Source organism: Anomaloglossus baeobatrachus, chromosome 7 (assembly GCF_048569485.1).
Source record: "Anomaloglossus baeobatrachus isolate aAnoBae1 chromosome 7, aAnoBae1.hap1, whole genome shotgun sequence".
NCBI classification, from domain to species: Eukaryota; Metazoa; Chordata; class Amphibia; order Anura; family Aromobatidae; genus Anomaloglossus; species Anomaloglossus baeobatrachus.
Window position 1 is genome coordinate 242,556,020 of NC_134359.1, and position 17,339 is coordinate 242,573,358.

Consider the following 17,339-nt stretch of genomic DNA (forward strand, 5'->3'; position numbering starts at 1 on the left):
TCTCTGGCGTCGCTGTCCTTGGTGCTGATCTTCGGTCTCCAGCCCTGCAGACTCCCCGCTGCTGCTGCTTCTGGCCGCAGTGAAGTGAATATTCAATTAGCATAATGAGTGGCGGTCGGCAGCAAGTGACAGCAGCGGCAGAGACAGGAGGGCTGGAGAAGGTGAGTAACGTTTTGTTTTTTTTCTCACACACACTTGTCTTCTCTCCGGTGCGTGTCACACGGAACACATCCGTGTGGTCTGTGTGTGTTACGTGTGACACGTTTGCATTCCGTGCGACACCCGTGATGCCGGAGAGAAAACAGACATGTCGGCGTGAGAAACACACGGACACACGTAAGTATGGAATGGACACACGTTACATTCGCAAATACTTACGTGTGTCCTAAACCATAGGAATACCTAGGTCTACGTGTGTACGTTTCTCCGGTACGTGTGAAAACTGCCAAACACGTACCGGAGGAACGTGCGTGTGAAGGGGGCCTAAAGCTCACAGCGGGGGGTCATGTTCTATGATGTTATCTACACTAATATATCTCCTATTTTCATTTTTGAATATTTGAGGTGTGCTTTCTGCGTTCCAATAGGAGTTTATCATATGTATACAATATATTTGTAAAAATTACCTTTTATACTAAATAATATTGTTTTTTTGATCAATTATTGTAAATAATTATTCTATTTTACTTATATGTTCACTATGCATTGTTTGTGCGGTTTTTAATATGCATTTTTGTCTCTGTCTCATACATCAAATTTAATGTTGTTCGCACACCATTTTGATGGGTGTGGTTTTTTTACTTGATTAATTAGTTCAACCTGTTTCATGACGTGTGGTGCACGGCATTTAAATAACCTCTCTATAGAGACATTTGTGCATTCCATGAATAAGACCTTATAGATTGAAACACGTAGGAAAAAACCCCTGTCCTGTTCCTATGTGCCTCCCGTGTGTTGATTTTTGGATATTTTTAATGGACTTATTTAAGTTTTCATTTTTTTAACACTACTCCATTCTCCTTGAGACACTGGATCCTTTTTTCTTGGGTTTATGTTTTATATGACATCAGTAATGTAGCAGAGCTGGAATCATTGTGGGTTCTTTTTTGGATTACATCGGGCCTGAGTGTTTTGGGGTTAATAATAGAGGGATTTTTTGCATTTTATTTCAAATAAAGGATTTTTTGGGTGCTTGTGTTTATTTCTTTATACTTACAGATTATTAATGAGGGGTCTCATAGACCCTCCCCATTACTAATCTAGAGCTTAGAGGCAGATTTGAACTGACATTGACTCCATATTACCCACATTGCCACTGCACCAGGGCAATCAGGATGAGCTGGGTAAAGTTCTGGGATTGTCGCATCTAATACATGGGACAATCCTGGGTTGCTGCAGTCTGCTACTTTTAGGCTGGGGGGCCCAATAAGCATGGGTCTCACCAGCCTGAGAATACCAGCTTCCAGCTTTTGGTGTTATCATGGCTGGGTATAAAATTAGGGAGATCACAGACCATTTTTTAAAATTATTTATTTAAATAATTTAAAAAAGCCGCATGTGGTCCCTCTTATACACAGCCAAGGTAAGCACATGGCTGGGGCTGCAGCCTGTAGCCATATGATTTTTCTTTGCTGGATATCATAATATGGGGAAACCCTATGCCAATTTTTTATTTATTTACTGCAACCAGTCAGATACGTGGGGACTGCTGGTGTGCAGGGAAAGGTGTGCCTATGCATGAAGTTAATAAGAGGCCCTGAAAGTATTGTGAGCGGCCCCAAGCAGTGTACAGCCATCTGAGAGACTCGATAAGTATAATGCGCCTGCTTTCCCCCTTTTTTCTTTATTTTTCTTAATTACCTAAGTTTTTGGATCCGGATCATAACCCGGAGTTCCCTGGTAACTCTGTGCCCAGGGTCGGCGCTTGTGTACTTTTGAATCCGCTGTGAACTGGACTTTTCCAGTCTGGGTCCATCCATCACTAGAATAAGATGTGTGTGTGTTTTGGATCTTGCTGCATGATCAACGCTCTCTTGAAGCTCATGAATGGATGTCCTGACATTTTACTTTTGAGTTTGCTGCTAAAATTTAAAATTCATTGTTCCATTAAAAATGGCAATAGTGACCCAAATGCAGCACAAAAGGCCTACTATAAATGGAGATAGTACTGTTACCATGATTCAGAGATGCTATGAGAGAGTTATGCTGTATTGTAGTGTTTTTCTTTTTCTACGTAATTCTCATTTAATCCAAAAGGCTCTATTTTGGTCTCAATCGCAGATGGACAGCAATGTTTATTTTGGAGAGGTGTGGCTTTCTCCTTGTAAACTTGCCATGCACACCCATGTTGTTCAGTCTCCTACTAAAAGTGGATTCGTGAACATTAACATTAGCTAATGTAAGCATGGGCTTTAGATACTTAGTCAGCAAAGTCACGAAGGATCCCAAGGTTATCTCTATTATACGCCTTTTGAAACAAAACTTTTCTAGTCGATTATTCCTGGAGAAAGGTAATAATAGTCTTGAACAGAGATGAGTGAACCTTCTAAAGTTCGATTCACTGATCTTTACCAAGCCTCCCAGTGTCCACCAAAAAGTTCGAAGAACAGTTCGCCGAACATACAGAGCCCGTTGAAATCAATGGTGGGCCAAACTTATGCGTTGTAAAATGGTAGAGAGCAGCTGTAAAAGAAGGAAAATAAAGCAGGAAATACTCGTACTTACCAAGTCTCCCCGCGTCTGTACTTCTGGGGCTGCTGATTATCCCTCATCCATTTTAACAGCTTTCCCTGCCCACCGGCAGCTGATTGGCTGCAGTCAGACCTCACCCCAGACAGCGTCTGTGATTGGTTGGAATCACAGACCCTGTCTACGAGTCTATATCGTGGTATAAAATAAATAAAATTGGCATAGGGTTCCCCATCTATTGATATAAGCACAGATAACACACACGGCTACAGGCTGCAGCCCCAAGCCATGCATTTATCTTGGCTGTATATCAAAATAGGAGGAACCGCTTGTGGATTTTTAAAAAGAATATTTAAATAATAATTGAAAAAAATGGCATGCAGTGTCCCCCAATTTTGACACCCAGCCAAGATAAAGTCCAACAGCTGGGGCTGGTATTCTCAAGCTGAGGGACCCATGCTTATTGGGCCCCCAAAAATAAAAATGCTGCCTGCAGCCACCCAGGATTGCTGCATCCATTAGATGTGATATTCCCAACACTTTACCGACTCTTCTCGATTCCACTGGTGCGGTGGCAACTGCCCCTAAGCTCTAGATTAGGAGGCAATGGGGGATTACTAATCTGTAAGTGAAAAGAAGAACAAAAACCCAAAAAATTCTTAATTTTAAATAAAATGCCAAAAACACCCTCTTTCAACACTTTATTTGCCCTCAAAAGACCCAGGTCTGACGTAATCCACACGAGGTCCCATGACGATTCCAGCTCTACTACAACTAAAGGCACAGCGAGTGACCATAGAGCATGACCTCCTACTCTAACTTCAGGCAGAGACTGAGCCCTGGTGATCAGCGGTGACGTCACTCAGGTGAGTTGCGGCCACGGTACTCCACCTGTCACCAACCTCAATGAACTCTCACTGAGTTCACAGACCTGCATCTCCTGGCAGAAAACTGTGTTTTGTTTTTTTTTACAAGAGATGCAGATTTAGGGCTGAAACTTCAATTTTGTGTGAAAATCTGATGTAGTTTTATGTTAGTTTTATGCAGAAATATTTTAGAAATTTTGAAGGATCAAACACCAATGTATGCCTACAGCTGCTATTATTACTCCCGAGTAAATAAATACTAGCTAAAATTACACAACCAGTGGGGGTTTTTTTTCTCCACATTTGAGAAATGGAGTTTTGTGGAAATATGCATCCACTTGCTACAGCTTCCAAAAAATGAATCACTAACATCATATCATAGAATGCATCTTCTTTTATTGTGAGGAAATGTTATAACTATTTACTGGATTACGTCTTAACACCAGGTAATTTTCAAACCTTGCACATTTTTTATGATCAGTACAATAAAAAAATACAGTAAGAAAAACTTAATAGTCACAAAAGCGTCATTCGTCATATGCCAATTTTGGTATATGACCTTGATTTATATCAAGGTAATAAAGATCCTCTACTATATATTGAAATTAATACCACACACTTAATCAAAACCGGAATTTACAGCCACCTTGAATGATTGAGACATTGTAAGTAAGTCCTTAATATAGTTAATGAAAATCTTCAGTGCTGATTTGAACAATACATTTTCTAACTTAGTTGGTTACTGTACTTTTTTGCACAAATGTTTTTATATTTTTTTTGTGTAGGTCAAAAAATAGAAATGCCGATATGTCTGCGACTTACATTTTTCCTCTGCTGTGTATTCCATTTAAGTTCAGGTAAGTAAAATATGATTTTTATTAACTATTATTAAGTGGTTATTTTGTAAAGTTGTTACATTATACAAAAGTTATCTAACTTAAAAAAAATATCTAAACTAACACAAAAGTAGAATTTTATAATTCAAGTCTGGTACTATTGTACAGCATTATATAATCTCTTAAGATTTCCATAGTTATATTTTTAATTTTGTAAAATAAAATTCTATTTTATTTGTGCATTTTTCTCTTTGTGTCAAACTGAACAAATAAAAATACCTAAATACAAAAAAAGTGAATACAAATTTGAGACTATAATTTATGTGCAGTGATATATGTATTTTCTTTATTTTACCTTCACTAATAGATGGCTGTCATTTTATATTTTAATACTAATGCGTTTCACAAAAAAAATTGTGGCATTCACTTTTTTATTAACGCCCTTACAGTTTCTATCACTGCTGGTATTGAGAGGAGCTGTGCCACGCAGATAGGTAAGACAAATTCAACTGTAAATGTAATGTTTTTTGCATTCTGAAAACCAAGTAATATATATAGAGATGTGCCATATATTTGAGTAATTGATATCCCTACTTTGTTTGGAAAAGATAGATAATAAACAGAATGTAGAAGACTATTTGCTGATATAAAAGCAGAACCCTTTTTTGTTAGATGCCTTTCCTGATGCTGTTGGGACCGCCATCTTTGACCTGTTATGTTTTGTGGGAAAACATAACAGCAAATTTTCAATTTTCCTAAGGTGTTATAAAGAGTTATAGGGTTCCAATTCAATTCAATAGACTGTCCATGTGATGGATCTCAGTGTATTAAGTAAATGTTGCTTATCCCCTTCATGACTGGCCGATTTTGCGCTTTCCATTTTATCGCCTTCCTTCTTCCGAGAGTCGTAACTTTTTTATTTTTCAGTCAATATGGTCATGTGAGGACTCGTTTTTTGCAGAACGAAATTTAAGTGAAACCATAAGTTTTACCATATAGTGTACTGGAAAACGACAAAAAAATTCCAAATGCGGAAAAATAGCAAAAGAAGTGTGATTGCACAATTGTTTTTGATATATTTTATTCACTGTGTTCACTATATAATAAAACTGATGTGTGAGTGTGATGCCTGAGGTCAGTGCGAGTTCTTGACACCGAACATGAATAGATTTACTTTTATCAAAGGGTTTTTAACAAGTGTGTCCAAAAAAAGTGGGGTACATTATGCGCCATTTTCCGCGACCTGTAGCGTTCTAATTTTTTGGATTTATGGCTCAGTAAAAGCTTATTTTTTGCATCTCAAGCTGACATTTTTAATGATACAATTTTTGCGTAGATGCTACATTTTGATCGCCTGTTATTGTATTTTGCGCAAAATCTGTTGCAACTAAAAAACATAATTTTGCCGTTTGGAATTTTTTTGCTGCTACGCCATTTACCGATCAGATTAATCGATTTTATATTTTGATAAATTGGGCATTTCTGAATGCGGCAATACCAAATATGTGTTTATGTTTTATTTTTTAATCCTTTAATTTTCAATGGGGCAAATAGGGGGTGATTTGAACTTTTATTTATTTATTTTTTTAAATTTTTCAAAACTTTTTTTTATTTTTTTTTTATTTTACAAGTTCCCCTAGGGGACTATAAGGATCAGCAGTCTGATCGCTCATTCATTTCTCCCGATCAGAGCAGTACCACTCAGACCGGGAGAAATGATCATCTCCTGTAACAAGCAGTACTCGGCTTTTTCTTACAGGAGCTGAGTCATGTGAGCTACAGGAGTCATCACATGACCCTGTGCTACCATGACAACCACCGGATCCATGTGATTACATCATGTGACTTCCGGTGGAGGCCTGTGAGTATTAGATTACCGTGATTGCAGTTAAAATGGCGCTATTACATCTTGACAAGGCCATTTAAAGAGTTAACAGGTACGGGTGGATAGCGATTCTACTCATACATGCGAGTCACACATGTCAGCTGTACAAATCAGCTGACATGTGGCGGATCCCCGCCTGCAGCCCACAGCAGCAGGTGGGGATTAACACTATGACCGCAGGGACATAATATTACTGCCCGCGGTCATTGAGGGGTTATAATAGCGTGAACTCAGGGTTACAAACTTGATTTATTACTTTTTTCTAGCTTATGAAAAAATTCATATACAGGAAACATTTTTTACAGACATATTGGAAAATCATAAATAATCATTAGGACTTTGTGGCTGGTTGGCAACTATGACTTTTAGTTCTTCAAATTAATCCTTCTATTTACATTCAATCTACTTTTGCAAATATTAGGTGGAGTGACAGCATCTTTACAAGTGTCATATTCATTGGTAAACAAGGACTCAATCTTCTGGAGAAGAAATTGACATTAAAGAGTCCGGGCAAGAAGACACTACCCTTAAAAGTACTAGTAATGAGCAGTTGCATGCTCGGATGGGCACAACTCGAGTACCCAAGTATAATGGAAGTCAATGGGGTACTCAAGTATTTTTCCGAGAGATCTTATAGAAAAATCCCATTGACTTCAATTAGGGGTGCTTTACACGCTGCGACATCGCTAGCGATCTCGTTAGCGATGTGACACGCCAGATCGTGTCACATCGCTAGCGATGTCGCAGCGTGTAAAGCACCCTTTAGGCTAGAGTCACACTGGTGTATGACTCACCTTGCACTCGTGTCCATGTAAGACGATGCTGCAGCTCAGATGTGCAAGTTTTTCCTCAGCCCTAATCAAACGAAGGAAAAATCGCAGCAAGCTGCGATTGTCTGCTAGTCTCTCGTCACTTGCACTCATACAAGTCTATGGATGCTAGTGAAACATCAGACTGCACTCGGAGACTGACATCCGAGTGCAGTGCAATATATGTATTGGTTGCCAATGGAGGAGATGGAGAGATTGCTCTTGCCCTTTCCTCCGCATCTGTGTTCCTTTTGCAAGATCAGATCACAGTCGCATGACACTGTCCTCAAGGGAGCAGGAGCCGAGGATCATTAGCATATCGCATCAGATGCTCTTGCATCACATGACAAATGCTAGTGTAGCACCCCTGCGGTACCAGGTGCCACAAATGTAACCCGTGGAAACCCAAACCCCTGAATATCTGTGCCAGTCAGTACACCAGCACCTTCAGGTCACATACACAACCCCAAAACCAACCTGGGAGACTGCCTAGTAACAGGTAAAAGGGGAGGGCACTGATTGGATGTTGCCACCCAGCCTGTAGGGAGAGACCCAGCGAGGGAGAGGGGCAAGTGGTCAGTTGGGAAGTTGGCGGGAGGAAGTAGTAGTTAGTTTAGGGAAGGAGTCAGTCTAGTGAGGAAGTGAAGGAGAGAGGAGTGAAGAGAGGAAAGGAGGAGAGAAGTGAAGTACGAAAACAGAACTGAAAAAACAATGGAGAGGTGTAAAATGAGGGAGAACTCTGGAGTATGGAACCAGCACTCCAGGCACTGTAGGTTACCAGTGGAAGCATCAGACTCCAGGAACCATGGGAGGCCTGTGGAAGTCCAGAACCAAGGCTCACAGGACTCAGCACAAGGCAGGGAGAAGACCCTAGGACAGTGGGACACTTTATGGTCAGCTGTTAACTCTGCCGGGCGAGAAAATGTCCAGGGTCAATCGCCAACCTAAAAAGCCTGAAGCACAAGCAGCAAAGAGAGGACCGGTACTGAACCCCTTAAATAGTCCAGGCTGCCTGCATTTGGGCCCAGACTGAAGAGGAGGGACTCCGAAGTAGCAACAGGCCACGGGAGTCCAACTACAATGAGTGTGCACGGTGGACAGCCATCCCAGGTCCAGCTGGCATGGAGAATAAGGGGAGCGGGTATACCTGGAACCGGCACCCGTGGTTCAAGTACCAAAGTAAACAAGGCAAGTTAAAACTGCAATACTGGTGTGGACTGTTTCCTTGACAGCGTGCACTCACACAGACTTTTCTCGACTACTAACCCCATCATTCACTGCTGGGACCTGTCCCTGCTTCAGGAGGGCTCTAACCATCTAGGCTGCATCACTCCCTCAGCCACAGCAGGAATCTGCAGCGACAGCCCCACATAACCTGGCCGCACACCGCAAGTGGCGTAGTCGAGAACTTTTTTATTATTTTTATTCCCCCCCTTTCTTTTCTGAGGGACGGCACCCCAAGGGCCACGGTACCGGGCCGCGACCACGACTGACCCCACTGCGCACCACAGCCCGGGACCGAGTACCCAACAGCCCTGGGGCATCACACTAGTGTGACTCCAGACTTATACTCAGGTACTCGAATCGTGCCCATCCGAGCTTCCAACTGCTTGTTATGAGTACCAAGCACTAGAGCATGGTAGTGCTTGCCCATCACTAACTTATATAACTATAAGCAGACATTTGTTTTCTTAATTTACTTATTTTTCTATAGTCACCAAATTCGGAAGTAATCTAAAGGCTTCAATTTAATTGAAATGACGTGTATCACACTCTTTGGACTTCTAGGACTTTCTTCAACCCTTTTCAAGCTCTTTAATTACTTGGGAAACAGCTCATTTTTCATTTCTTTGGTTTTGTTTTCACTCACCCCTTTCAAGGAACCATATATATTTTTTAGTTTTTTCATTAATATATCCTTTTGATGGCTTGTTATTTGCAGGCCGAGTTGTAGTTTTGAACTACATAATTCATTTTACTGTGTCTTGCACTAAAAATGGGGGAAACAGTACAATTTCGCCATTGTTTTTCTGTTTTTTTGCATTTATAGTATTCCTAGTGCAGTAAAACTACAGTATCTGGCATCATCATTCTACAAGTCAGTATGATTATGGAGATACTAAATTTGTATAGTCTTTTTTTTAGATTTTAATACTATAAATTTATCTGAAATTTGTAAAAAAAATTGCAGTTTTCTGAAACCTATAATTTATTTTTTTTTATTGATGCAACTCTGTGAGGGTTTGTTTTTTGCCTGCTAAGTTGACATTTTATTGATACAATTTTGAGGTACACATGAAATACTGATCAATTTTTAATTGCATTTTGGATGTGGGGGAGTAAATGCAGCCAATAAAAAAATGCAAATCTGATGTTTTGATTTTTCTGTTGGCGTTCAACGTATGTTTTTAATTATTTTAGATTTGCATAGATGGGACTTGTATGGACACTGGATGCCAATTTGTTGTTTGTTATTATTTCTCTATTTTAAAATTGGCATAAAAAATGGTGATTTAAACTTTCTGTACAGGGGGTGTTTATGTAGGCATAGAGTGTCTGATCATATTATTTGTTATTGTTAGGGTGCGCTCACATGAGCGACAAATACGGACGAGAGCAATGCAAGAAATTCTCGCATTACACTCGGACCAATGTTATTCTATGAGTGCGAGCTGTTGGTCAGCTTTTCTCGCATCCAGATTCTGGATGCGAGAAAAGCGGCAGCATGCTGTGTTTTTCTGCTACCGCCGTATCTCTCGCACCCATTCAAGTGAATGGATGCGAGAGACACATCGGACTGCACTCGGATGTTATCCCAGTGCAGTGCGATATACGCACAGGCTGACAGTGGAGGAGATGGGAGGATTAACCCCTCCCTCTCCTCTGCAGCGCCCGCACTCAGCTTCACAGCTGTGACCCGATCGCAAGATCGGGTTACAGTCGCATGACACTCGGCTCACGCTCGCAGCAGAGCCTGAGCCGGGGGACATTAGCATATCGTATCCGATGCTCTGGCATCGGATGCCATATGCTCATGTGAGTCCAGCCTTAGAAGTGGATAGGCATACAAGGCCTGGTTGACTAGCCACAACAGTCACCAGATCACCAGATCTTACCCAGATGGACTATTTTGGCTTGGGGGGTAGTAACTAAGAATTAGGTGTCAAGAAACCACCAAACACAGTTGATAAGAGGATTCCCCAAGCCTAAGCTTTTTCTTATCTTTTCATCTATGTGGTCAAATTAAGATTGATTTTTTGGGGGTAAGATGTCTTGTAGTTTTTAATAACACAAAAAAATTCCAAATGTGTTAATGTGTGACAATAAAACTTCAACTCTGCAATTGTTTTTTTTGTTTTTATGGCATTCATTTTGTGGTAATAAATGACAATTATGGTGATACCAAACTTAGGCGGGCTTTGCACACTACGACATCGCATGTGCGATGTCGGTGGGGTCAAATTGAAAATGACGTACTTCCGGCATCGCATGCGACATCGTAGTGTGTAAAGGCTCAATGATACGATTAACGAGCGCAAAAGCGTCGTAATCGTATCATGGGTGCAGCGTCGGCGTAATCCATGATTACGCTGACGCGACGGTCCAATGTTGTTCCTCGCTCCTGCAGCAACACACATCGCTGTGTGTGAAGCCGCAGGAGCGAGGAACATCTCCTACCGGCGTCACTGCGGCTTCCGTAGGATATGCGAAAGGAAGGAGGTGGGCGGGATGTTTACATCACGCTCATCTCTGCCCCTCTGCTCCTATTGGCCGCCTGCCGTGTGACGTCGCAGTGACGCCATACGACCCGCCCCCTTAATAAGGAGGCGGGTCGCCGGCCAGAGCGACGGTCGCAGGACGGGTGAGTCCATGTGAAGCTGCCGTAGCGATAATGTTCGCTACGGCAGTTATCACAAGGATATCGCAGCTGCGACGGGGGCGGGGACTATCACGCTCGGCATCGCAGCATCGGCCTGCGATGTAGCAGTGTGCAAAGTGCCCCTTTGTGTATTGCTTATTTCCTACTGCTTGCTTTTTGCAGGATAAACTATTTACACCATTTTGCAGTACATGTAACAATAATAATTCATAATTTTTTATTGCATTTTTTACAAAGGTGTTGCAACCAAAAATCAGCAATTCCGACATTTCATTTTGTTTCGCTTTTGTGCTGCACTGTCGGATTCGCACACACATATTACTACTACGGCGTCGGACTTTGTTCACATTGCAGAGTCCGACAGGCAACCTGATCTCTCAGTGCTCAGCTCGGCTGGGCGTTGTCTGAGTTGTTTCACTGCTCTCAGCCGTGCAGGGGTTAATGCTTTTTAGAGCAGTGTGCTACTCTTCTGTGAGCTAGGCTGCTGAATACCTCCCACAGCTGGTCTCTACTAGAGATGAGCGAACCGGTCCCGGTTCGGCTCGAGGCGGTTCGCCGAACGGGGGGTCTGGCTCGAGTTCGGCTCGTCGAACGTTCGACGAACCGAACTCGAGCCCATAGGAAACAATGGCAGGCAATCACAAACACAGTAAAACACCTAGAAAACACCCTGAAAGGTGTCCAAAAGGTGACAAACAACTCACAACATAACACAAACACATGGGAAAGTGACAAGGACATATACTCATGTGAAAACAAAACAGCTGGACAAGGAAAAAGAGGGAGACACACAGATATATGAGTATATGCAAAGAAACATCGATTCCATTATTGTGCAACTTGAGCCCTGCTCATTTTAGGCTTCCAATCTGGATAAATTGCCTGAGCTCGCCACGTACGCCTTGAGGATCTTGTCGTGTCCTGCAGCCAGCGTTCTCTCGGAACCTGTCTTCAGTGCTGCTGGGGGTCTGCTGGCAGATAAGCACACGTGTCTGTCCACTGACAATGTGGACCTGGCTCTCAGAGGACTTTTCTTCCCCTGGGTCAGCCAGGGGAGGCGAAAGGCACGCGTATTTTTGAGAGTGCTTCATGCAAAGCATCTTTTTCTTTTTCAAAAGGGGGCTCAACCGATGCCAGTCAAGTGGGGTGTGTGTGGCCCAGTTAGTGGCAACGAGGGAGACTGTGGTTGGAGTCCCCTCGCTGTGTCTCTAAAAGAACCAAGATGAACAAGTCATGGCTCTCAGAGGACTTTTCTTCCCCTGGGTCAGCCAGGGGACGGGAAAGGCACGCGTATTTTTGAGAGTGCTTCATGCAAAGCATCTTTTTCTTTTTCAAAAGGGGGCTCAACCGATGCCAGTCAAGTGGGGTGTGTGTGGCCCAGTTAGTGGCAACGAGGGAGACTGTGGTTGGAGTCCCCTCGCTGTGTCTCTAAAAGAACCAAGATGAACAAGTCATGGCTCTCAGAGGACTTTTCTTCCCCTGGGTCAGCCAGGGGACGGGAAAGGCACGCGTATTTTTGAGAGTGCTTCATGCAAAGCATCTTTTTCTTTTTCAAAAGGGGGCTCAACCGATGCCAGTCAAGTGGGGTGTGTGTGGCCCAGTTAGTGGCAACGAGGGAGACTGTGGTTGGAGTCCCCTCGCTGTGTCTCTAAAAGAACCAAGATGAACAAGTCATGGCTCTCAGAGGACTTTTCTTCCCCTGGGTCAGCCAGGGGACGGGAAAGGCACGCGTATTTTTGAGAGTGCTTCATGCAAAGCATCTTTTTCTTTGTCAAAAGGGGGGCTCAACCGATGCCAGTCAAGTGGGGTGTGTGTGGCCCAGTTAGTGGCAACGAGGGAGACTGTGGTTGGAGTCCCCTCGCTGTGTCTCTAAAAGAACCAAGATGAACAAGTCATGGCTCTCAGAGGACTTTTCTTCCCCTGGGTCAGCCAGGGGACGGGAAAGGCACGCGTATTTTTGAGAGTGCTTCATGCAAAGCATCTTTTTCTTTTTCAAAAGGGGGCTCAACCGATGCCAGTCAAGTGGGGTGTGTGTGGCCCAGTTAGTGGCAACGAGGGAGACTGTGGTTGGAGTCCCCTCGCTGTGTCTCTAAAAGAACCAAGATGAACAAGTCATGGCTCTCAGAGGACTTTTCTTCCCCTGGGTCAGCCAGGGGACGGGAAAGGCACGCGTATTTTTGAGAGTGCTTCATGCAAAGCATCTTTTTCTTTTTCAAAAGGGGGCTCAACCGATGCCAGTCAAGTGGGGTGTGTGTGGCCCAGTTAGTGGCAACGAGGGAGACTGTGGTTGGAGTCCCCTCGCTGTGTCTCTAAAAGAACCAAGATGAACAAGTCATGGCTCTCAGAGGACTTTTCTTCCCCTGGGTCAGCCAGGGGACGGGAAAGGCACGCGTATTTTTGAGAGTGCTTCATGCAAAGCATCTTTTTCTTTGTCAAAAGGGGGGCTCAACCGATGCCAGTCAAGTGGGGTGTGTGTGGCCCAGTTAGTGGCAACGAGGGAGACTGTGGTTGGAGTCCCCTCGCTGTGTCTCTAAAAGAACCAAGATGAACAAGTCATGGCTCTCAGAGGACTTTTCTTCCCCTGGGTCAGCCAGGGGACGGGAAAGGCACGCGTATTTTTGAGAGTGCTTCATGCAAAGCATCTTTTTCTTTTTCAAAAGGGGGCTCAACCGATGCCAGTCAAGTGGGGTGTGTGTGGCCCAGTTAGTGGCAACGAGGGAGACTGTGGTTGGAGTCCCCTCGCTGTGTCTCTAAAAGAACCAAGATGAACAAGTCATGGCTCTCAGAGGACTTTTCTTCCCCTGGGTCAGCCAGGGGACGGGAAAGGCACGCGTATTTTTGAGAGTGCTTCATGCAAAGCATCTTTTTCTTTGTCAAAAGGGGGGCTCAACCGATGCCAGTCAAGTGGGGTGTGTGTGGCCCAGTTAGTGGCAACGAGGGAGACTGTGGTTGGAGTCCCCTCGCTGTGTCTCTAAAAGAACCAAGATGAACAAGTCATGGCTCTCAGAGGACTTTTCTTCCCCTGGGTCAGCCAGGGGACGGGAAAGGCACGCGTATTTTTGAGAGTGCTTCATGCAAAGCATCTTTTTCTTTTTCAAAAGGGTGCTCAACCGATGCCAGTCAAGTGGGGTGTGTGTGGCCCAGTTAGTGGCAACGAGGGAGACTGTGGTTGGAGTCCCCTCGCTGTGTCTCTAAAAGAACCAAGATGAACAAGTCATGGCTCTCAGAGGACTTTTCTTCCCCTGGGTCAGCCAGGGGACGGGAAAGGCACGCGTATTTTTGAGAGTGCTTCATGCAAAGCATCTTTTTCTTTTTCAAAAGGGGGCTCAACCGATGCCAGTCAAGTGGGGTGTGTGTGGCCCAGTTAGTGGCAACGAGGGAGACTGTGGTTGGAGTCCCCTCGCTGTGTCTCTAAAAGAACCAAGATGAACAAGTCATGGCTCTCAGAGGACTTTTCTTCCCCTGGGTCAGCCAGGGGACGGGAAAGGCACGCGTATTTTTGAGAGTGCTTCATGCAAAGCATCTTTTTCTTTTTCAAAAGGGTGCTCAACCGATGCCAGTCAAGTGGGGTGTGTGTGGCCCAGTTAGTGGCAACGAGGGAGACTGTGGTTGGAGTCCCCTCGCTGTGTCTCTAAAAGAACCAAGATGAACAAGTCATGGCTCTCAGAGGACTTTTCTTCCCCTGGGTCAGCCAGGGGACGGGAAAGGCACGCGTATTTTTGAGAGTGCTTCATGCAAAGCATCTTTTTCTTTTTCAAAAGGGTGCTCAACCGATGCCAGTCAAGTGGGGTGTGTGTGGCCCAGTTAGTGGCAACGAGGGAGACTGTGGTTGGAGTCCCCTCGCTGTGTCTCTAAAAGAACCAAGATGAACAAGTCATGGCTCTCAGAGGACTTTTCTTCCCCTGGGTCAGCCAGGGGACGGGAAAGGCACGCGTATTTTTGAGAGTGCTTCATGCAAAGCATCTTTTTCTTTTTCAAAAGGGGGCTCAACCGATGCCAGTCAAGTGGGGTGTGTGTGGCCCAGTTAGTGGCAACGAGGGAGACTGTGGTTGGAGTCCCCTCGCTGTGTCTCTAAAAGAACCAAGATGAACAAGTCATGGCTCTCAGAGGACTTTTCTTCCCCTGGGTCAGCCAGGGGACGGGAAAGGCACGCGTATTTTTGAGATTGCTTCATGCAAAGCATCTTTTTCTTTTTCAAAAGGGGGCTCAACCGATGCCAGTCAAGTGGGGTGTGTGTGGCCCAGTTAGTGCCAACGAGGGAGACTGTGGTTGGAGTCCCCTCGCTGTGTCTCTAAAAGAACCAAGATGAACAAGTCATGGCTCTCAGAGGACTTTTCTTCCCCTGGGTCAGCCAGGGGACGGGAAAGGCACGCGTATTTTTGAGAGTGCTTCATGCAAAGCATCTTTTTCTTTTTCAAAAGGGTGCTCAACCGATGCCAGTCAAGTGGGGTGTGTGTGGCCCAGTTAGTGGCAACGAGGGAGACTGTGGTTGGAGTCCCCTCGCTGTGTTTTACATGCTTTTAGAAGGGCATGAAATGGCTTGGAGGTTGACTTTCATCATATGCAAACTGTTGGCTACCAAAATGCTGCCTTTCCAACAACTGTGGTTATAGGCAATGAGGAACATACTGATGAAGATGAGACGCAGATACCCGATTGGGATGACAACTTAAATATTCGGTCAGGGCAAGAAGAAACTCGGTCTGAGGGGTAGGGGAGTGCAAACACAACAATTGATGATTAAGTTCTAGATCACACCTACTGTCAACCCACAGTCAGACACTCGAGGAGGTCAACAGAGGCGGTGGAGGAGGATGCAACCGACGTCGAAGTAACCTGGCGCCTTCCTGGACACAGTCGGAGCACTGGTAGCACGTCTACAACTGCATCCTCAGCCACCACTCTGCCTCTGAGCATTATTCGGGGTGGATCAACAGGTCGCATGGCCTCTAAGCCTTGCCTAGCCAGGTCCTTTTTTGACATAGAAAAAGATCGCCCAAATTATGTGATCTGTAAAATTTGTCATGGTTCTCTTAGTAGAGGTCAAAACCTCAGCAGTTTGACAACTTCTTCCATGAATCGTCACATGAATAAATATCATATGGCCCGATGGGAAGCTCACCGTGCTGCAATGCGGCCTAGCGGAGCGAACCATCCACCGCCTGCCCCTTCCAGTGCATCCGCGCGCTCGTCATCTTCTAGGACTGTGGGGACAGCTGTCACACCTGTTTTTCCACCCACAACTTCCACCACTGTAACCGCAACAGGCAGTTTGCTTGGTAGGTCGTCAGTTGGTTTGGAAGGGGAAACAAGTGAGTGTGTACAGCTCTCTCAGACATCGATAGCACCAACTTTGGATGAAGGCAACATCATGTCTCCGCCTGCACTTTCCTCACAAAGCTGCATTTTTCCAGGGACACCCGACTCAACACCGTCTACACACAGCAGCCAGATCTCTGTCCCTCAGATGTGGTCAAATAAAAGGCCACTTCCTGCGACCCATGACAAAGCGAAGAGGTTGACTCTATCCCTCTGTAAGCTGTTGACTACAGAAATGCTGCCTTTCCGCCTAGTGGACACACAGGATTTTAGAGACCTTATGTCTGTCGCTGTGCCCCAGTACCAGATGCCTAGTCGCCACTACTTCTCTAAGAAAGGTGTGCCCGCGCTACACCAGCATGTCGCACACAACATCACCGCTTCCTTGAGAAACTCTGTGTGTGAACGGGTGCATTTCACCACCGATACTTGGACCAGTAAGCATGGACAGGGACGTTACATGTCGCTGACTGGCCACTGGGTAACTATGGTGATAGATGGTGAAGGGTCTGCTGCACAAGTCTTGCCGTCCCCACGACTTGTGTGTCAATCCTCTGTCTGTCCAAGTTCCGCCACTGCTTCTGCATCCTCCACCTCATCTGGGTCCTCCACCTCCGCCCCAAGCCTGCCTGGTCAGGCCACCAGCGTTCTCACTGCGCAGAAGGAATCACGCACCCCTCATTACTATGCTGGTAGCAGAGCGCAACGGCATCAGGCGGTCTTTAGCTTGACATGTCTTTGAAATAGGAGTCACACAGCGACTGAGTTGTGGGCAGCTCTGGAGACTGATTTTGATAAATGGTTGTCTCCACTCAACCTGCAGCCTGGTAAGGCCGTGTGCGACAATGCTGCAAACCTGGGTGCGGCCCTTCGCCTGGGCAAGGTGACACACGTGCCTTGTATGGCTCACGTGTTTAACCTTGTTGTCCAGCAATTTTTAACACACTATCCCGGCCTAGATGGCCTTCTGACCAGGGCACGGAAACTGTCTGCAGTGCTCACTTCCGCCGTTCAACCGCCGCACCTGAGCGACTTGCATCGCTACAGAAGTCTTTC

The 17,339-nt window shown here is 44.9% G+C and overlaps 1 protein-coding gene across 1 annotated transcript in view; it reads left to right on the forward strand.

Moving 5' to 3' along the window:
• Window positions 1-4,189: 4,189 nt before the first annotated feature.
• Window positions 4,190-17,339, forward strand: part of LOC142245346 (uromodulin-like) — a 96,121-nt gene continuing 82,971 nt past the window's right edge. Inside the window, exons 1-3 of the mRNA XM_075317986.1 lie at window positions 4,190-4,219; window positions 4,340-4,411; window positions 4,840-4,884. Of these exons, the coding sequence (XP_075174101.1) occupies window positions 4,354-4,411; window positions 4,840-4,884 (103 nt within the window). The 5' untranslated portion in view covers window positions 4,190-4,219; window positions 4,340-4,353. The remainder of the gene's footprint in view (window positions 4,220-4,339; window positions 4,412-4,839; window positions 4,885-17,339) is intronic.